The sequence below is a fragment of the Coregonus lavaretus genome (genome assembly GCF_964263955.1).
Source record: "Coregonus lavaretus genome assembly, chromosome: 31".
Lineage (NCBI taxonomy): Eukaryota > Metazoa > Chordata > Actinopteri > Salmoniformes > Salmonidae > Coregonus > Coregonus lavaretus.
The window spans coordinates 12,609,886-12,632,833 of NC_140018.1; the positions used below are offsets into that span (position 1 = coordinate 12,609,886).

The window sequence follows — 22,948 nt, forward strand, 5'->3', positions numbered from 1 at the left end:
TGGAGTCATTGTGGACAACAACCCGGTAGATGGATACAGAGCCAGCAAAGTGCATGCAGGGAATTATTTACGATTTGGCTAATTCAGTCTATCATCAGTTAATAATTACTTTAATTCAGGCTTTCGGTCATTTAGACCAGTGGTATTCAAAGTGGGAATATACAAACGTTATTGAGAAAGATAATTAGAAACATACAATTTTACTGAGTAAATAAATGTAAGGATTGGTTCTCTTAATTTTGATAAGAGACTAACATGTCATGAATTGAATTTTCTTTGATGTGAAAATCTAAATTTAGCAAATGATTATTAATTTATATTTTAGGTTGCATCGTTTGAGGTGGGGTCGCCAGAAATGTAGGCCTCAGGAATTCTGGCAAAAAAAGGGGTCCCTGCAGAAAAAGTTTGAATACCACTGATATGCAGGCAAAAAAGTTTGAGTAGACTAGGCTATAGTAAATACATTCATTTTTGCGGTCTATATTCAATTCTGGAAATGATTTAAGTTTCAATTGGATTATTATGGCGGCAGGTAGCCTAGTGGTTAAGAGCGTCGGGCCAGTAACCGAAATGTCTCTGGTTCGAATCCCCTAGCCGGAAGATCTGCCGTTCTGCTCTTGAGCAAGGCAGTTAACTCCCAACAGCAACTTCTCCCCGGGCGCCGATGACGTCGATTTAAGGCAGCCATCTCGCACCTCTTTGATTCAGAGGGGTTGGTTTAAATGCAGTAGACACATTTCGGTTGAATGCATCCATTTTTTTACATTTTAGTCATTTAGCAGACGTTCTTATCCAGAGCCACATACAGTTAGTGCATACATTTTTCTTTTCTTCCATACTGGCCCCCGTGGGAATCGAACCCACAACCCTGGCGTTGCAAGCACCATGCTCTACCCACTGAGCTACACGGGACCAGTTATGCAACTTTTAAGACATCGTTCTCAGTTCAAGGCATGGTTTTCCTTTTATCCAAATGTTGAATAGACATGCATACCAATTAATTCATGCAGGGAGGGGAATAATAGCCTACTACTCTGGAGTCATATAAACAATTAAATAAATTGATGTTATTTGGCGGGTCCCGGATCTCGGAACAATTCTATGCGGGTGGGTCGGGTTGCGGGGAAAAATATCTGCTGATATTGGTTGGGGCTCGGAATTTATGTGGCCGGCGTGGGGCGGTTTCGGCTCCAATAAAACTGACACGTGCTGGACTCTAGGTAGAACATACTGATGGACTCACTGTAAATACATACACTTAGCTACATGGTAAACAGCACTCATCACTGATGTTTTTTTTCTGTAGGTGTGACGCACACAAAATATATGGTCACGGTTTTGGTTATTTTGTGTTTTAGATTTTTAAGAAATTGTCTTATTTGTGAGCCATAATTTGTATTACTTTTATTCATTATTGGAGAACGGTCTTGGTGTCCACTAATGCGATGCTCTTTTAAACTGGTGATCGTGACTTCACTTCCTCAATCGATTGCGTGAAGTTTTCCTGAAAAACCAGACAACTTTCTCTTGTCTCATAATTTCTCCTGTTTGACAGGTCTGTAATGTACAACTATACAAAATATACGTAGACATAATAAGATAACATGTTTCGCTAACTATTTCATGGGTTGTGTGATGCTTAAGGTGCATTTTTTAGTTGTTTATGTCGAAGCTAGAAAATGCTAGCCAGGTTTCCCCATTGACAATGGCATTGTAAGTAATAGAGCCACGCTAGGTGAAAGGGTAACATGGTGTGTAATCGTTAACCCAAACAGTTACAAAACGGAAAACGAGATTTTATATTGGACAAATTCAGGTAGCTAGGACCCCCCCCCCGTTTCGTTTGGTTCCGTTTAAGAAACGTTTTGCAACAGAATCGGCGTTATGAATACGCCCATGGATGCGAATCTAAACAAAATGGCGTCGCGGACTTTTCTAAATTGTAAATATACAGTACATTTTTAAACTCCGGCTTACTTTATTTTGTTCAATGAAGGCTCAGGTTATATACTTATGTTGCACAATTGAATCATTCTAGTTAGATGTTTTAGTAATTGATATATTTTCCGTAATTAATGGTTAGAAAGTTCGCTAGCTAGCCTCATGCTGAGCGCTAGTTTAGCCCTAGCATATATATATATATATATATATATATATATATATATATATATATATATATATATATATATATATATATATATATGCGTAGCTGTAGGTAGGTTATTGTATTGGTTTAACTGTTAGCTTTAGCACGGCTAGCGGGGGTCATTGTTGTCGGCAGTGTAGCATTGGGTAACATTTATGTTTACACTGCTACTGTGGTGAGCCTGTTTATGTGTTGGACAAACATACATACATACAATTTGATGGTTTTACATGCTAGATAGCATACATTTTGCCCTATTTGTAAGTGATTAGTCTTTATTTTTGTACATATACTAATTAGCAATAGCTATATGTACTGTTAAAGAGACAACATAGGATATGAAAGTATGTGAATGTGTTTTTTTATGTAGCTATTTTTGTATTGTTAATGAGAACTGATTTAATATTTTTCAACAAAGCAATTGTAATGAACCAGATAGTTGACACTTTTGGAAAACACGTTTATTAAATACGATTTAAGAGGACCTTTCAGGAATTTTCCTGAAACCAGCCAACTTTTACTTGTCTCTGCATTACAGATAAATGTATCTGTTTTCCTGCTCAATCGTGGAACCTGGAACATTAGCCCACTCTGTACAGTCTGCCATTTGTTTAGCTAGCTAAAAGGATACATTCTGTTATTAGTTAATGTAATAATAATCAGAAGTCTCTCTTTCTCTCACTTTCTGCTCTTACCCCCCCCCCCCCCCCCCCCGCACTCCCTCCCCCTCTACCTGCCCTCCCCCTCTCTCCAGGTCCTACGTGGGTACCTCCAGTAGCAGCAGTGACCCAATCCAGTCTCCTCCCCCACTCCTACTCCCTCCAGCCCCCCTCCTTCAGCCACAGTGTCACTGTCCAGTCGCCCATCATCGGTGTGACCCCCTCCATCCAATCCCCCATGCCCCCCCACCACCACCCACTCATGACAGCCCACTTCCAGCTACCCCCGCACACCACCTCCCACCAACCCCCCCCCATGGTTCTCAACATGCCCTCCCAGCCACCCTACCCCTCGGCCCAGCCCCCTGTCGCCTCCTTGCCCCTTTCCACCTCCTCAGGTTGTCTGGGCGGGACGCACCCCAACCAACACAACCACAATGTGATGGGGAACGGTCATCTGACGCCTCACCCCCTCATACAGCCCCCCGTCCTGCCTCTGACCAATGGGCAGTTGGTGCCGCCTCTTCCGTCTACTCTAGTAGCCTATCAGGACGATCCTAGAGGGCCCAACGGGCTGCAGATGCTGAGGACTGTGGGAATGGGGAAGTACGAGTTCACAGACCCAGGACATCCTAAAGGTAAGACAGACCCACTCTGACTGGGCAAGCATGCAGTCTCACACACACACACACACACACACACACCAAAGGTATGACAGGCCCGCTCCTCCTGGGTAAGCACAGAACCCTTGCTTCTTTATTTTCCACTTAATTCGTTTTTCACAGAGTAGGTTTTCTCAGCTTAGAATCTATATTTTATCTGGGCGGAGTGTGGTTTCTACAGGGAACAGCGTCACTGGGTAGAGTGTGGTTTGTACAGGGAACAGCTTCTCTGGGTAGTGTGTGGTTTGTACAGGGAACAGCTTCTCTGGGTAGAGTGTGGTTTGTACAGGGAACAGCTCCTCTGGGTAGAGTGTGGTTTGTACAGGGAACAGCGTCTCTGGTTAGTTTGTGTTGCCAGCAGTCCGTAAACTACACTACAAACGCATCTAAACAGGAGGCAGTTAAAACACTACCTACCTGGAACCGGTGCCAGATCTCTACAAAGCAGCACCAAGGTCACGGCTTCCACACGCACCCACACAAGCGCGCGCACACACTTTATTCTGTTGCTTCAATTGTCCAACTACACCTACATTCACTTTTAAGCTTCTTTTAAGCCTGGAAAACTCTTGTTGTCTTTGAAGACTGTGAGCGGCGTGCCATGGCGAGCGGCGTGGTCTCTGCTGCGTCGCAAAGCTGTAAATTGCTGGTTGTGATGCAGGACCGAGGCAGATGTGCTATGTTCTCTGACCAATTTTCACATTTAATGAAGCTTTTAATCTAGAGTTTAGATTGGCTATTTTCCCCAACTCATTCGATTTGATGTAGAAAGCAATTGTGCCGGTCGGATCGGAGTCTACCTGAGACACATTTTAAATGAGACACCAGGTGGAATGGAAACACACATTTGTCCAGCAGCTGAGCTAGTTCATTTCTGTTGCATCTTCTGTCTCCTTAGATGCTGTCAGGTTTTTGTAATTTGAAAAAGGATGTTTGAGCTGCCAGTAAGGTATTGAGCTGCCACTTTTCGGCGATATTCACCGTTTTGATTTCAATATAAATCACTCACGTGAATAGTGTAGATCTGTAAAACGCAGTGTATCACCCATTGAGCGATGAGTGCTTCATTGAATATCATGTGTGACAGCTATGAACAGCCAGCCACATCCCCTAACCAGCCATTAGCCACATCCCCTAACCAGCCATTAGCCACATCCCCTAACCAGCCATTAGCCGCATCCCCTAACCAGCCATTAGCCGCATCCCCTAACCAGCCATTAGCCGCATCCCCTAACCAGCCATTAGCCGCATCCCCTAACCAGCCATTAGCCGCATCCCCTAACCAGCCATTAGCCACATCCCCTAACCAGCCATTAGCCGCATCCCCTAACCAGCCATTAGCCGCATCGGCTGCTTCTCTCTGTCCGTTCTTTCTGCGCATCTCCATCAGTTTTAAAATGTGAATTAGCCGTGATGTCGAGCTAGGGTGTGCAGACAGTGATGCGGTTTCTGTTTAATTATTGGAGAGGCTCGCAGCGCGAGCGAGGTGGATATGTAGAATTCTGTTTGTTGCCTAACATTTGGAAGCGGTGAGGTGTGTGTGTGTGTGTTTGAGAGGGAGTACGTTTGTGTGGGAGGGAGGGAGAGTGTAGGCTGTATGTAAAGTTGTCTGATGAGTAGGCTAAAGATGTTTTCATATAGGCCTACTGTGTTTTCCCCTTACTTCCACAATGAAATTGTAGATCATTATGCATTTATATTCCTCCTGCCCACAGGTAGGCCTTTGGATATGAGTAAATCAGCTATTTTCTGCAGTAGCCTTTTCGATTAAACAGTAAAAAGTGCTGCGTTTCCCCTATGTTAATTTAGCCGCGGCTGGCCACCGCTGCTAAATAGCTGTCGCCACTCCCAAAAATATGACTGTAAAAGGTTTTCAGTGTTAGATATTTTAAAATAAGATCATCTTTGAGAACAGTCACTAAAATAAAAACTAGACAGTCAGGGAGAATCTAAAATTCAAAAAATGTCATGGCATGGGGCCCCCATTTGATTTTATGAGTCACTCAGATACCATAAGAACACGACATAAGCCATGGCAAAATGTGCCGAATTGCAGGAAATGTGCTTTAAACTGTAACATTTTCTCTCCGCCCCATGGTAAAATGTGTAGAGTTGCAGGGAACTAGCTTTAAAACGGCAACATTTTGTCTTTGCGGCCAGAGACCGCTCCATTGGCCGCAGCCACTACAACTCGGTATTGTGATACTTGGCCTGGTATCACATCGTTAGTGAAAATGTTGGTATTGTGACAATCTCATTCTGAAAATAGGCACATTTTCTTGCAGTTTGCGCAACTTGTTTTTGTCACCTTTTTGGGCCCTGATCAGTTTGCATCCCTGTGGATACATTCTTGGTACGTTGTGATTTATACTCTTGTATTTAGTCCAATAGCCAAAGCAAGTCAGAATTGCTTACTACACAACATGTAACCATAGCTTATTAGCCTTCTATAAAGAAGTAATAGAAATAGTAGTTAAATATTCTATTTTGTAAACACGCAGTAGGGCTCTGCATAGAGCCATGAGACGTGATGAGATGGATAGTATTCCAATACATATTCAGCAGTAGAAATGAGTATACAGATGACGTTGCAGTAGTAAGGTCACAGCAATAGCTGTGCCATTCAGATCAGTAGCAGGTGTCAAAACCAATTATTTATATATACACTAGATGACTGATAGGGGGCGCTATGTTGACCACACCGTGCCTCCATCATGGCACACCCTCACCATTGCAAAAAATATGGCTATATAAATGCTAGATCTGTGCTTAGGGGAAACGTATACATTGAGCTATGACATACTGTAGGGAAGAGAGCTGCCACACACACTTTTTCACTTGACTGGCAGATATGGATGTCCTTGCTTTAAAAATATAATGAATTATCGGCTTGGCTCTGTGACTATTAACTTGGTTATCAGCTAAGTAATGTTTTTGCACCCACTTTGTCACAGGCTTCTTGGTTTCAGCAAAACTCTTAGTGTGCCCTTATGTGTGCAGTGAGGACTTGGATATTGAGAGGCAGTCTTTGTAAGGTTTCCTTTGATAGTTTTCCACCAGCCCTGATTTAAGGATTTGTACATTGTCAGAGTGCCTCAAATTCACTGTAAAGCAGGCTGTAGAGTAGGCTAATTTGAATGTTTCTCAGTGGACTCTAAACACTGGAAGTGTTGGTGTGATTAGGAGCAGTTGAGCCCAGTGTGTGTGCACGCGTGTTTGCATGCATCCGTCTGTCCATCCGTGTGTGTCTGCGTCTGTCTGTCCGTGTTTGTGTGTGTGACATCAGCTCTGTCTATGCCAACATTGAACCTATACTGTCACTGAGTTCACCCATGACGCTTCTGATTGAACAACTATATGAAACCTTAAGGGACCTGCTCCTCAACTGTGTGGCCTAGGCTTAATTGGCCATCTTTGTTTCACTTGTTATTTTTCAGTTTGAAAGAGACAAAACATCTGAAAATGATAGACACATACAGAGAAGGAGAAAAAGTGGGAGACCGAAAGGGAAACAGAGGGTAACATCTTAACCTGAATCCTCCTGGTCTGTCTTGCTCTCCAGGATGTGTGGCGGTTGTGTAAGCCAGGCATAAGCTGATGACTGGGGTGTTACCTTGCTGTCATACTACTGTGTATGTAATCACCCTTCATGATGGGTCTGAATGGCAAATAGAGGTGATCCTTTGCTACCCCTCACAGATACAGCTATACAGACAGCTATAGAGTTCAGATGAAATACTAAGCACACACACTTTGGAGGCTACCACTGAACACATACTGTAGGTAGCGCATGGACACACACTGTAGGTAGTACATACACACACACGCTGAGGGAAGAAAGACCCTCTGCATGGTTAGGTTTGAGTGTGCTTTATATAATAATAATAATAAGGCTGAGTAGACTTTTTGATTGGACAGTGCCGACTGAGACAGTGCCATTTAACATTCAGTCCAGCTGTCACAGGAAAACGAGTAATCTGGACTTAAGTCCCCCTCTCACTCTTTCTCGTTCTCTTTCCCACTAATCCGTGCTTCCTTCAGATTTCCCCTGTCACTCTCCTTATCGTGGCATTCCCAGCTGAAAACAGGCCATTAAAAGACTGACTTACAACACTGGCCTCAGTAGAGTGGAGGAGAGGGAGGGATGGAGGAGAGTAGAAGAGCTGGTGACAGGTGTAGTATAGTGAGGGAGGAAAAAGAGTAGGACATTTGGGAGTGGGTCAGATTGGGAAGCGTAGTACTGGGTTGAGTAGGAGAGGAAAGGAGGAGGAAGTGGAAGTGGCAGGTAGAGCACAGTGGTCTCGCCAGCTTAGCAGGAAGAGGAAGAGAAATATACTGAACAAAAATATAAACGCAACATGTAAAGTGTTGGTCCAATGTTTCATGAGCTGAAATAGAAGATCCCAGAAATGTTCCATATGCACAAAAAGCTTATTTCTGGCTTCAGAACAAGAATGTCAAAGTCCTTGAGTGGCCCAGCCAAAGCCCAGACTTGAATCCCACTGAAAATCTGTGGAAAGATTTGTAGATTGCTGTTCACCGCCGCTCCCCATTAAACTTAGCAGAGCTTGGGAAAATCTGCAAGGAAGAATGGGAGAAAATCCCAAATCCAGATGTGCAAAGCTGATACAGACATAACCAAGACGACTCAAAGCTGTAATCGCTGAAAAAGGTACTTCTACAAAGTATTGACTTTGGGGGTGTGAATACTTGTGTAAATTATCTTTCTGTATTTCATTTTCAATACATTTGTACAAATTTCTAAACATGTTTTCACTTTGGCATTATGGGGTATTGTGTGTAGATGAGTAAGAAATCCCCCCCCAATTTAACCATTTTTGAATTGAGAATGTAACACAACAAAATGTGGAATTAATCAAGGGGTATGAATAGAATACTTTCTGAAGGACCTCTAGGTGTAGTACAGTGGCCTCTAGCATAGCGGGAAGTACTGTAGTGGAGGGAGGTAGAGTGAGGAGAAAAGCAGGTGGCAGGCAGGTAGTCTAGTGGCCTCTAGTCGACGGGTTGCATATTGGTGTGTCTTTATGTGTGCTGTAGCCAGTCAGACCAACCCTGCCACTGTGCCCCCCTCAGTCTCGCTTTCGCTCAGTCTCCCTCTGTCCTTCATCTCTCTCTCTCTCTCTCCCCCTTCATCCCACTCTGTCAGACTGTCCGTGTGACTGTGCTGCTGCCGCTGAGTGTTCTCTTGAAAGGCGCGTGTGTGATTAATGAATGCAGTGCAGCGTTGCTGTGCATGGAGGAGGAGGCAGGCGGCCGACCAAGAATCTGTCTTAATGAGCTATGCCCTGGCTCTATATGGACTGCAGGAGGGGATAATGTATGGGACTCGTGGTGAGGCCTCTCTCCTTTTAAAATACGATAACGAGGGAGAGAGAGGGAAGGAAAGAGAGAGAAGGGGGGACGGGGAGAGCGGGAGAGAGAGAACCCCTTGTTTCTATCACCCTTTCATCACTCGCTCCACTCTGGAGAGAGCGATGGAGCGTTGCAGATGAACAGCAGAAAACTCAAATGGAGGCCATCATCAGTGAACTTAGAGGAGAAGGAAGAACTTGCCCTCACACCACACGCTCAGTAGTGCCTCCTGCATGGGATCCTAAATGAGCCGTTTGAGTCGATTATCATGAATATCTGCCCGCTGTGTGGATTCATGCACCAAGGTACTTCAGAAATATCAACCTTATTATCACCAAGGCTTATTATTCATTTGAGAGGTAGTTGGTGAACGTATTAGGGTTTTCTAGTACATGAGTCGTGTATTATTTGCTGGCTGTACAGGCTATTATGCTTGTGTAACTAGCAGACTATCTACAGCACACTGTGCCTACCTACTACATGTACCATGATAATGGAGGGTCCCACTTTAAACAAAGTACAACTTATAAAGGCTTTACATATCATATATAAAGGCTTCACAAGCACTACATAAATGATTCAAACATCATCTATAAGCTTATGTCATACACTATAAAGGGTGACCTAACAATGTAGGATAAGTTGCCAAATGTGACATCACACTTTGTATGTTTATACACCATTTGTAGAGCGACATGCTTATAGATTTGTGAATCATTTATGTAGTGCTTATGAAGCCTTTATGTATGGTATATAAAGCCTTTATAAGTTGTACTTTGTTTAAAGTGGGACCAAATGGAGTTATATCTGAGAGGTGCAAGCAATTGTTCTTCAAGGGCGTCCACATTTTCTGACCGTTGACATTGTTGATCTTTGTCTCCTGACAACGCTTAGTTTCCACTGAGGTCACCCATGTTCAAGGATGACTGCAAAGCAAACAGCAAAAAAACATACAAGTAATTCCTTCATTTAAAGTATTTTTGTGCTTATTTCATACTAACAACAACTTTTTCTGTCAACGAAAACCACAAAAATAATCCTGATATGGCTAGTTTAAGATAATCACTCATGAACGCAAACACCACAGCCATTTTAATTAATTTTCCTGTTTCTTCTACTGCTTATTCCACAGATTTAAAAATGAAACTCCCACCCAGGCCAAAGCCAGTGCTCCTAGGTCTTCAATATACACTGTTCACAAAACATTAGGAACACCTGCTTTTTCCATGAGATTGACCAGGTGAACACTATGGTCCCTTATTGATGTCACCTGTTAAATCCGGTTTGAGTGTGTCAAGAACTGCATCGCTGCTGGGGTTTTCACGCTCAACAGTTTCCCATGTGTATCAAGAATGGTCCACCTCCCAAAGTAGGGTAGTGGAACGCTTTCGACACCTTGTAGTCCATACCCGATGAATTGAGGCTGTTCTGAGGGCAAAACGGTGTGCAACTCAATATTAGGAAACTGTTCCTGATGTTTTGTACACTCAGTGTAAGCCAGAGATGCATAAATGTATGGGATACAGCGCTATTTCTCTCCTTCACTCAGTCAAGTCAGGCAGAGTGAAACTAATGAATCTGCTTTGCATGATTAATCGTTTGAGTGTGGCGATCCCAAATAAGCTGTGTGTGTGTCTTTTATTAAGCGACTTGGACAGGCTGTCATGCTGCCAGTGGAATCACAAACTAACTGTTGTCTACTCATCTGTGAGCTGAGGTGGTAAACTGGTACTGGTGGGCTTTGGGGAGCCATCTCTTAATGTTTGTCTGACGTTTATACATCTCAAAAAGTTGTCATTGTATGTTGTGTAGCTCCGAAAATACGGGACGTGTCCGAATATCCGTGCTTGCGTTATAAATAGTTAACGTTTTGGGTATGTGAAAATATAACGTTTTATAGCCAGCTACATTTCTGTTTTGTTAGAAGTTAATCTTGGATTTGTACAGGAGAAAAGTAGGCTACATCGAGAAAAGTAGCTCCACATCAGTCAGAGAGCTGTCTGCTGAAAGAATGCTGTTCATGAATTCTCATCTGAGTGGAGAAGTGCAACTGAAACCCAATTAGTCTGATGCCGAGCAGAAATTACAATAAGAAGCATTTTAGATCTGCGTTTACAAAATGCAGCAAGATATTTGTTATGCGTTTCTTTTATCTTATTTACTTTTTGCTGAATTCTGCGTTAACCCCCAGTTTCAGGGGTAGGAGGCAAGACTCTTTTTGTTGGAATCTGGGGGGGCTTAATCGGAAATGAATGGTGAACGATAGGAACCATCTACAGCTTACAATTCTCAAAAATGTTAGGGTGATCATCCCTTTAAGACAGCTCCTCCTTCAGACATTCTAACAAGGTCTCACATTCCCTTTAAATAAACAACACTAGCAAACACAACTTTCTGTAAACATTGACTATCCTACGCCTTCTCTGACATAGAGATAAGTAAACCTGAAAAAGTTAACAAATTCGAGTCAATCAACATTACCACAAAGTCAACACATTCTGTCCTATGTAAATAAATATGCAATTAGCATCTTATTAACATGTTATGAGACCGTTTGAATAATGATGGCACTGATGAAATCAGCAGAGGAGAGGAGAATTGAGACTGGCTTTGTTCGGTGGTGGTAATAAGTGGGGATGGAGAGGGGTGGAGAAAGCAGGAGAGGAAAAGGGTGGGGAGCAGTATCGGGTGAGGCTGGTCGTAGCGAGAGGAGAAAAAGGAGGGAGAGGAGAGATTTGTGGTGCAGTATCAGAGGTGAGGCTGGCCTGTCTGGGCGTAGTGTAGCCTAGTAAAACACTAAGGTCTTAACTCAGCCAGGCATCTTAATTGCAGACACTACCAGCTCTAGAGCTCAGGGTCCCCTGATGACGACTGATGTGAGCTGACTGGAAGATGACCTTCCTAGGCATGGTGGAGGTTGGGTGAGGGGGGCTGTGGAGTGTCCCTGCTTTTGTGCGTGTGTAGGGGGCTGGTTAAGGCCATTGAAGCGGACAGAAGTGTTAAGCTGGTGTTTGACATGAGAGGAGAGTAGAGAGGAGGGACGGCAGTCTGCCGCACGTGCTCAGTCTGGGGCAGCAGGTGGCGGGAGGACAGACAGGGTATCTGAACACGTTTTACTATACTTGTGAGTACCGGAAGTGCTCACAAGAATAGTAAACCAACAAAAATTCTGAAAAGTGAGGACATTTTGCCGGACCTCACTTGTAAAAATACTATTTTAGGGTTATGGTAGGGTTAGAGAAAATAGGCTTTTGAAAGGGAATCAATTGTTGGTCCCCAAAAAGTCCTCAAGTATGGTAAGACATAGCTGTGTGTGCACGCGCCTAATTTCATGACTCTTACAACGAAGGGATTTGACAAGAGAACTAAACACCTCTAAAGTGCAGTTCCTCTCTCCACCACGATCTGTTTTCATTCTATAAGCCTGAAAAACAATACAACATTTTTTTTTTTCAAAAAAACGGGGAAGGTTGTCTTTCAGTGGAACGGCTCAGTTTAAAAAATGTGAGGATTTATGATTTAGGAAATGGAGCGTCATGATCTCTGTATCGATTGTGCATTTTGACTAGCAGGATCCTCATTCACTTCGTACTGTCACTCCTCCACTTCAGCTGTCCTGCAGTGCGTGATGATCCAATAACGGTAAAGTACACCCTCATCCCCAGTCACCCAGCCATGCAGTGTTGATGTTGGGTTTTCAGAGAGGAACCGCTTGGAGTGTAACACCACTATTTACCCACAATAATAATAATAATATGCCATTTAGCAGACGCTTTTATCCAAAGCGCCTTAGTCATGTGCGCATACATTTTTACGTATGGGTGGTCCCGGGGATTGAACCCACTACCCTGGCGTTACAAGCGCCATGCTCTACCAATTGAGCTACAGAGGACCACATGAAATGCCCACTCTCTGCCTCCACCCCCAGTCATATAGTAGTCAAAGGGAATGGAAGTCATGCAGTACCTATGAAGGAACGCCTGCCAGTGTTAGAGACGGGGAGGCTGCAGAGAGTTGCTGCCAGAGTCGGGCACACAGTCAATAGCTGATGTTTAACTCCTAATGAGGAGTCAGGGTGATTTAAAACTGAGGGGAAACTAGACCAGACTAAACAGCAGCAGATTTAAGAACAACACACCAAGAGAAACTCTGTGCCAGTTGTATAACCTTTTAAACAAGTGGAAATATATTTGACAAGTCCACAAGCGCGCTAATCAGTGTTATTGGATGATAACTTTCCCCCCAACTTTTTTAAAAGTCTAATGCATAGATAGAGGTTGTCTCATAAATACTAATGGTGAGACTCCACTAGACTTTAATTGGAGTAGACATTAATACGAACAGACTCCACGCTCTGCACACATTATTATCTTTATTCATCTGAGGTAGCAACAGTCTGAGGTAGCAACAGTCTGGGGTAGCAACAGTCCTCCAGTGTTTCTCAACTCCCGTCCTCAAGTATATCCAGCAGTACACATTTAAGTGTCAATCCCTCTCTGAGATCTAGCTGATACTTGGTACTCAGTTGGACAGTACTACTTGACTAGTTTGTACTCCAATTCCATCTTTAACTTACATTAAAGATGGAATCCGCAGTAGGAGGTAATGGCGCCACTGGCCGCCCACCATCATTATTGTTGGCGAGCTGAGGAGCATCACACAGGATGGTAAAACATACTGTGCTTTGCTATCGCACGTGCAATGGTGTCCAAGGCAAAAACGGTTCGTTGTTTGCAGTAACTTTGTTTGTTGTAATATCGCAAACAAACGTTGCCGTTTCACAATTTAAGAATTCCAAGGAGGCGTTAGACATAAGTTATTATATTGATGAGTGGATAATCTGCATAACTTTTGGCTGCATGATCACATCTTCCCCGCACACTCTTAAGTATTAGACTGTCTCCTGTGTCTCAGTGAGAAATATATACTTTTATTGTAATCAGGCGTCTTTGTAGGGAGCTGATATTGTTAAGCCTGATGGACAGTGAGCCTCCTTACGAGTGATATTTTGTATGCTGATGACAGTAATGTTCCATTATCCTCTACTAAAAACTTTCAGCATGCTTTTAATTGCTGCAGAGAGTAGAGCTTTGAATGACTATTATAATACAGTAGATTGTCTTTGCACTTAATTCTATTTTTTTTTTATTACAAATTGTCACCGAGAGAGTTGATAATGGCATCGTGTTCTAGATAAGTGCTAGACTGAAGAGAATTCTTGATGAGGCACAGTGCTATCATTGTGATCGTAGGCTAACTATAACGGAGTTTATACTGTTTTAATTTCCACAGAGACGTTTCTTCCTCATGCCTTAGGCCAGGGATAATCAACTAGATTCAGCCGCGGGCCGATTTTTCTTCTTGAGCGGATGGTCGGGGCCAGAACATAATTACAAATAATTTGTAGACTCCAAATTGACCGCAAAAAGCACACAGATATATTTGACTAAAATATGATCATTTCAAACCTGGCTTACATTTGTATACATTTACATTTTAGTCATTTAGCAGACGCTCTTATCCAGAGCGACTTACAGTTAGTGAGTGCATATATCTTTATTTTGACTCCGTTTAATGTTGTCAATACGAAAATGCGACAGATCCTCTCCAACCTGGCATTTCTTAATTTGTTTATTAATATTTAGTAAGTAATAATAATAATAATAATAATAATAATGAAATGCCATGATAATAACGAAGTGTAATGGCTTGTTTCAAATAGCTTTTATTAAAAGCATATCCCCCCGTGCGGTTATGTTGGTGACTGTGTACATTGGCCCTGCCAATTATCGTAACCTCGCATTCCAAGACCGTCACAGCTGCGTTTGTGGTTATTGGAATATGAGAATTAAACAGGCATGTATTGGCTCTGCAAGGTGTGAGACATTTAATCTACAGTGCTGTACAGTCTAGGCTTGGCGGTATAAAGTATACCGGGGGTATTTGGAAATAGCCACGGAATGGTTTTTCAATACCGTCAATACCGTTGAATCTATTTCTTATAAGTTTTTTTAATACATTTGAATATTTGTAACTACTTTTTAATTAAATACCTGCAGTCAACTTGTGCAATATGTTAGGAGATAAAGATTGCGTTCTTCATTTCACCTTTAACATAATTGTTCATTATGAAGCTTACCGGTAGTACACAGTAACAGCAGAGAATCCACTCCTGCATCAAGAGCCTTGGTGTCTAATATTTTTTTGTGCGTGCAGCATACTGTGAGTAAGATATTGAGTTACTTGTTGAACTTTATGAGCTGGGATGTCTGTCTTGAGAATAGTTTAGGGCAGAAGACTGTATAAAATGTTAAATGTAGTTAGCATTTAGTTAGCATTCTCTAAGGGATTTTACATGTACTTGTTAGCATTGCTAACCTTCGGATTACAAAGGCTCAGTGGGATTTGAAAATGGCGCCCCTTGTGTTCAGTGCCGGTATTACCGAATATCCCGGTATGGCACAAGGTCGGTATGAAGGTATGACAATCTGGATACCACGCTAGCCTAGAACGGTCCACTGAGAGATCAGGCAGACAACCAACACAGCCTGACCCCACGCTCACCTTTCTGCATGGACACACACATGCTTGGACACACACACACTCTGACCTTTCTGCTTGGACGTTGGCTGTTACTCTCTCACACTAACTCACACTGGCCTTTCTGCTTGGACTGACTTCTGGCCGTGACTTTATTTAGCCAGTAAACACACCATGCACCTCGTCTACAGGGAGAGAGAGGTGACATTTATCTGCAGCAGCGCAGGGTCTGGTCTCTCTGTCGGTGTTTGTGTGTTTGTGTATGTCTGTGTGTGTGTTTGTGTATGTGTGTGTGTGTGTGGTCCCCCTGGGGATCTTATTTATCACGCTCTTAGGGTCACCTTTCAATTTGCTTGGCTCAAACACGGCAATATAAGCAGAGTTCAGTACCGTGCTGCCAGACTGTTAGGAGTCTCACAGTCATAGACACACTTTGGAGGCGTTTTCAAATTCTCTCAGACGCTGGCCTTCCTATCTGTCTGAGTCGCTGTCACTGCAACATGTCCTGACTCCTAAATGTAGAGGGAGAGGATCGAGAGGAGGGAGGAGAGGGACTCACAGCAGGTTTTGGCAGGTCGTCATAGTCGGGGGTTGTGGGTTATGAGGTAACGATACATATTTCATTTGATGTAAACTGCCAGTGTGGAGAAGGTTAGCCATGACATAAAATCCCAAGACATGCTGTTGTACCCCATGATATTCGGTGGAAAAAACGTATAGTGTTACATACAGAGTATCTTATTTCTTTGTATATCTAGGTAGTAAGTAGGAAAATGTTTGCTCTCGCCAGGGTTAACACCATTTTCAGAGAGTAGGCCAACTTAAAGAAACTTTACTCATTATTATGTTTGACGGTCTTAATATGTCTAATCTATCTACTAATCTGTTAACGAAGGTGTACAGTAGTTTTAATCTAAATGTCACACCATTGTCCATATGCTAACGCATCTGAATTGAAATTATCAAGCTCAATGAAATGTGTTAATTGCTTATGTGCAGTATTTTTAAATGTAAAGCATTGTCATTGGTCGTCTCTGCGGATCTACAGTATGTAAATATGTTTGCGGTTAGAGGGAGCTGTGTGTACCATATGGTAATTATTGTAAAACAGTAATTTAGCGTATTCATTCAACCAAAGAATGACTAGTGTTGTACACCCACTATTCGAATCAACGTCTCCCCCAAATGTGTTATCTGCACTGGCCAGCAATTCCTCATCATCGTGCCAATGTTAGGGTTTAATATGTGTAAGTAATGTGTGCGTGTATGACAATGTCTTTGTAGAATGTGAATTACTCTCCCCCAGAGCGGTGGACAATAACAGATCCTTGAATAACACTTAATAATCAGTAGTAGGTGCCTGTCTAGTCCTTCCTATTGAATAGTCCTTGTTTTCAGTAGTTTTGTTTTGTTAAGTGAGGGAGAGGACAGGGAGCCTTATGGAGTTAACCTACTTGTTTTGCAATAATCACTTATTTGGCTTTCAAGTCTGTCTGAAAATGCCCTTTTTGTTACAAATTTAACCAGAACCATGCACAATGCACATTCACTAATAATGACCAACTTCTGGTAGCACGCATTATAGAAAATTACCACAGGTCTCATAAACAATCTCTCAAGCACAAGCCCATGTGCTAGTGAATAGCCAGCTAATCTTTATATTTAAAGTCTGCCCAACTTGGATCTGTTTACTTGCTAACAAGGCAGAACAGTTGAAATGTAATGAATACACCCTCCTGTCCGTCTCCAACTGTTTAAACAACATAGCCTGTTCACTTTGTTTAGATGTTGAAATCAAGTGGCCTACCTGGATAAGAAGATGCTTATTTCTGAGAATGAGTTGCCAATTCCTGATTATAAATGTATATTTTTATGCTCATTGCACATTTATTAAACACAGACTAGGAATCTAGCACCTAAGTACGTGGTACCGCAATGCCACGCACGACAAACTGAGCATTAATTTTCCACAATCATGTTCACTGATACTTCCGTTTTTAGTATTGTCTGTTCTAAATGTTAGAAGTTGAGACATAAAAAGGGTGTCATTAGAAAGGTTTACTTCTCTATTACAGTAAAATAATGTCTCAATGTGTTTCGGTGTCCATATGAACGATTCTGTTGGACCAAACCTGTGTTTGGCAGGGGGAGGGGCTTGGTGTCTGTGCGAGTGGGAAGGTGCACCCAGCACAGAAGGAGCGAAGGAGATGAGACCAAAAAGACACACTCATAAAAGTGTAAAAAAAAATACTTGATTCTTACGGTACAGGCATTTGGAACATCGCGCTGAAACATTTATTCAAATTAATTCCATATATCGCCCAGCCCTCCCTACAGCTCTCTTCACCTCCCACGGCTCTGTTTGTGTACTTTGTGTTTTCTGACTATTCCTTTGTTTGTCTGACTGCTGTATCACTGCCCTGTGTGTACAGTATGTCTGGTCCTGGGCCCCAAGGGTAGACGACAGGACAGAGTAGTGATGTGTGTTCCTCTATACCATTTAGTGCCTCTCCCTGTGTGTGTGTGTGTTTCAGGCCCTGGGGTCTGAGAATATAGTAGGAGTTCACATAGGGCAGTTGCGTGTGGTGCTGTATACTATATTTGGGGCCCTCTCTATCTCTTTGTGTCGGTCTATTGGTGAAGAAAACAATGGTCCACACCGCATCCCATTTCATGGCTCCCATTTGACAGGGTTCTTGCCCCCCCCCCCCCCCCCCCCGCTTTCTCTCTCGCACGCTCTCTCTCTCTGTCCCTCCCGCTCTCTCTCTGTCCCCCCTCTCTCTCTTTGTCCCCCTCTCTCTCTCTTTGTCCCCCTCTCTCTCTCTTTGTCCCCCTCTCTCTCTCTTTGTCCCGCTCTCTCTCTCTTTGTCCCCCCCTCTCTCTCTGTCCCCCCCTCTCTCTGTCTGTCCCCCCCTCTCTCTGTCTGTCCCCCCCTCTGTCTGTCCTCTCTCTCTCTGTCCTCCCCCTCTCTCTGTCTGTCCCCCCCTCTCTCTGTCTGTCCCCCCCTCTCTGTCCTCTCTCTCTCTCTGTCCCCCCCCTCTCTCTGTCTGTCCCCCCCCCCTCTCTGTCTGTCCCCCCTCTCTGTCTGTCCCCCCTCTCTCTGTCCCCCCTCTCTCTGTCCCCCCCTCTCGCTGTCTGTCCCCCCCTCTCGCTGTCTGTCCCCCCCCCTCTCTGTCTGTCCCCCCCTCTGTCTGTCCCCCCCTCTCTGTCTGTCCCCCCCTCTCTCTGTCTGTCCCCCCCTCTCTCTGTCTGTCCCCCCCTCTCTCTGTCTGTCCCCCCCTCTCTCTGTCTGTCCCCCCTCTCTCTGTCTGTCCCCCCCTCTCTCTGTCTGTCCCCCCCTCTCTCTGTCTGTCCCCCCCTCTCTCTGTCTGTCCCCCCCTCTCTCTGTCTGTCCCCCCCTCTCTCTGTCTGTCCCCCCTCTCTCTGTCTGTCCCCCCCCTCTCTGTCTGTCCCCCCTCTCTCTCTCTGTCCCCCCCTCTCTCTGTCTGTCCCCCCCTCTGTCTGTCCCCCCCTCTGTCTCTGTCTGTCCCCCCCTCTGTCTCTGTCTGTCCCCCCCTCTGTCTCTGTCTGTCCCCCCCTCTCTCTGTCTGTCCCCCCCTCTCTCTGTCTGTCCCCCCCTCTCTCTGTCTGTCTGTCCCCCCCTCTCTCTGTCTGTCTGTCCCCCCCTCTCTCTGTCTGTCTGTCCCCCCCCCTCTCTCTGTCTGTCTGTCCCCCCCCCTCTCTCTGTCTGTCTGTCCCCCCCCTCTCTCTGTCTGTCCCCCCCTCTCTCTGTCCGTCCCCCTCTCCCCCTCTCAGTCTAGGGACAGACAAAACCGCTGATAGGGATCACCTAGCAGCTAGCCTCGGCAGAGCCGGGAGTAAAAACGTCCTCGTCAGGAACTTTTCTCTAAGGCAATAGTGCCGCTGGAATCAGCACGACCAGAGATTTGTAGGGTTTTCAAGGATTTCCACCCTAGCACTGGGTTAATAACCTTGACTGGGTATGAATCAACTGACAAGATGTCTAGAGGGAAAGGAATGTACTAAATATTAAGTTAAGTTTTATACTAGTAATAATAAGCACTCAAAGTGACAATGTGCTTGCTACCTTGAAGTTAACATCACAGAATAACTTGAATTTGTCTCCCTTAGGCTTTATTTTGTGTTTTGGATCAGCCTAAATGTATGTGGACATGTGCTAGAATGAGTGAATACCTATTAACGTTCATTCACCAGCTGAAACGAACACCTGGGCTGTTGTGTTTGGTTAAAGTTAGAATACAAATAAGCTGTAAATCACCCAAGACTCGTGTTTTTCCTTCAAAGGCCTTTTTGCACACGGGTAGGCCTACCTAGTTGTGCAGCTATAGATCAACGGTCTAAGGCTGATAAGCTGCCATGTTTGCTACTACTACTGTTGTTCCACCCTCTTTACATGGCAAGGTAGGCTAGATTTTTCCCAAGCTGGTGGATTTTAGTCTGTTCCATCAGGGCTGCTGTTTGATGGCCTTGGGGTGCAGTTGTCTGTATTTTGGACTCCCCTTTCAACCAAGGCTGATTGATGATCATGTCTTTATGAATGAAGAACTATGTTTATTCTGCTTTTGAAATACCCCCCAGCTTCATAGCAGTCGATTGGACATGGTGCGTCACATCTAGAAACGCTACAGTGTAATATACAGTAGCTGTCTGAACACTTATTGTTGCTCTGTCTTCAGAACCCCTCTCTGTTTTAATACCTAATGGCTTGCTCTACTACTGTCACAAGGTGATGGTGTGGGTTGTCACGTCCAACTGCCAGTCAAGATGCCCAGATTTGGAAAGCTTTGTGCGTTGTAAAAGGTCTTTGTGTGCCTTTACAGTGACCTCTCTCTCCTCTGTCTGCCCTGCCGAGACTTCTTCTTTGAGAATTTATTTCAGATTAGCCTATTTATTGATACATTTCTCACAGGACATTTGTGCCAGAAAAGAGACAAGTCTTTTGTTTGGGCACTCTCTGTCACTGTCAGTTTTTTAAAATACACTATGTGACCAAAAGTATGTGGACACCTGCTCCTCGAACATCTCATTCCAAAATCATGGGCATTAATATGGAGTTGGTCCCCACCTTTGCTGCTATAACAGCCTCCGCTTTTCTGGGAAGGTGTTCCGCTAGATGTTGGAACATTGCTGCGGAAAGGTGGCATCCTATGACGCTGCCACGTTAAAAGTCACTGAGCTCTTCATTAAGGCCATTCTACTGCCAATGTTTGTCTATGGAGTTTGCATGGCTGTGTGCTCGATTTTCATACACCTGTCACAACGGGTGCAGCTGAAATAACCGAATCCACTAATTTGAAGGAGTGTCCACATACTTTTGTATATATAGTGTATATTGGAGATGTTTATGTGTTTTCCTCTCATTTGGCTGGACGAAGTGTTGATGTCATCAATTTGTCCTCCAGAGAGTCCTAATTTGACCGAAACTCAGCAAACTGCTAAATTCACATTATTTAAAATACTAATTATTATAGTATAAATAAAATACGTTATAATACTGTTTTTGTTCCAATTAATAAATGTTGATAATAATGCACATTCTATTTATTTGAATAACATGTCAGCCAACAGAGTCCCATGTAAATGAAGTTGCTAGATCTTTGCTAATTGGTCTTTGGAAAGGAAGCATCTTCACTGGTAGAACTGAATCATAATGGAGGCCTGATGATGAGAGAGAATTAGCTTTAATCAGGCTGGTAGGACCCAGCCTCCTTCGAACTATATGAGCCAGAAGTCCAGCAAGCACTACTTGAGTCCTGCCTAGTCGTAGACCTTCACTCAATACTGATTTAAAATCCATATATTTATTGTGTATTTCTTGTAATTATTTTTCAGATTTGTTTGTACTTTAAACTACACAGATGAATTTCACAAGCAAACAGTGTCACTATCGATCATTTATTGCCCAATTTATTAATTAATCCATTATACAGATATGGTACATATTTTTAGATTTGTTTTGTTTGCAGGAAACACAAATTAATATAGCAAATTATTATATATATCTTTACATAAAGGTGCACCTTTATGCCCTTTGGAGAGTTAAATTAATACAAATTAAATTAAATACATTATTAAAATTGCCATTTTAAATTGAACTTATTGACCATCCGTTATATTTATTTGTGATGTATTGGACTTTGACATTATGCCATTAGTCTATATAGTAAAACAATTAATATTGGATTTATTAAATATATTTTCAATTCTGGCAAAAATGATTTTTTTTTGAAAGGGAGAAAATACAGTTGTGAATACTCATTTTGAATATGGAATGTAACAAACATAGAGATCCATTAACGGTAAACTAACATCAGCATTGAAGTTAATTTAGCAGTAACTTATTTTGTTTCCATAGTTCTCTATTTTGGATCTAATTTATGTCATTTAATATTTTCTAGTAATTAAATACTTCTAAAAAAAAAACTCTAAGAAAACTAGTGTCATGTCAATAACATTTACTACCACCGTCCATAGACAAGACGGAGATGCTGAGTGAGCCATGGTCTCTTCAGATAGAACAGCATTCAAGTGGTCTAAGTCACTGCATTGCAGTGTTAGCTGTGCCACTAGAGATCCTGGTTCGAATCCAGGCTCTGTCGTAGCCGGCGCAGAATTGGCCCAGCGTCGTCCAGGGTAGAGTGGTGGACGAGGATTGTAAGTAGTGTGAAGTCTGGAACCAAAAGGTCAGACTATGCACGTCAATATTACTAGAGCAACACTTGAATGCATTAGGTTACTTGAGCAAGATAGATACGTGATGTAAAATATATGCTCTTGGGAGATGCAAAAGTATTTTTCAATATTTTCATTATTTAAAACAACCTGCTGGTAACTTACCATATTAATGTGTACACTACATAATTACTTTTTAGATATACTTTGTTGCAGTGTTTGTAGATCATTTATTTAATGGGCATCAATAACTTTAATTTATTTTATTTTATTCCAGGCAGGGCTATTTGGTTGTTGTTTTGGTCACATAGTTGCTTCCTAGATGCATATGATAATTGCTAATTGTTATGTGAGGAGTGACTATAGTTAATACATGAATTAGAGACAGGGATGCAGGTCATAGAGTAGACTTGAGTGTTCTAGCTAATTAACTCAAACCTTGTTAACTGTCCAAGGTTCAATAACCTCAGTCTGTAGTAAACACTTAGGATCGTTTTTTTTCATTAGGGGGTAGATCAGCTTTAATATTGCAGATAGATTGTGGCTTCTATCAATGTCATTGTCTGCATCATTTCCAATCCCCCATATATATTTTTTGTATATTATTATTTTAAATATATATGTTTACTAATATATTTTCCTTTATTATTTTCCCCTAAACCTTTTAGAATTGTTTTTGTAACGAAAGGAGATACCAGTATTACGGGAAGGTTTGGCTTTGGTCATGATAACCGATGTGTGGTGAGCGTTCTGGAACAAAATGGCTGCTGTGCTTCACCCAGGTGGGTGCTGCTGCTGCACATCGTTGGTGGACGGGTAAAAATGTCAGTGGCCCGGTCACCCCTACTGTACATTTGATTGACTCTATGTAAAGT

At 42.9% G+C, this 22,948-nt stretch overlaps 1 protein-coding gene across 3 annotated transcripts in view; it reads left to right on the plus strand.

Annotated features, from left to right (window-relative positions):
• Positions 1-22,948, plus strand: part of klhl29 (kelch like family member 29) — a 134,561-nt gene that overhangs the window by 18,775 nt on the left and 92,838 nt on the right. The window contains exons 1-2 of one of the 3 annotated variants that reach the window (XM_084149512.1): positions 1,482-1,555; positions 2,901-3,443. In XM_084149512.1, coding sequence (XP_084005638.1) covers positions 3,044-3,443 — 400 coding nt within the window. In that variant the 5' untranslated portion in view covers positions 1,482-1,555; positions 2,901-3,043. Of the gene's footprint in view, positions 1-1,481; positions 1,556-1,898; positions 1,943-2,900; positions 3,444-22,948 lie in introns of those variants that run through there. The other 2 variants (XM_084149511.1, XM_084149510.1) reach the window with 2 other exon arrangements.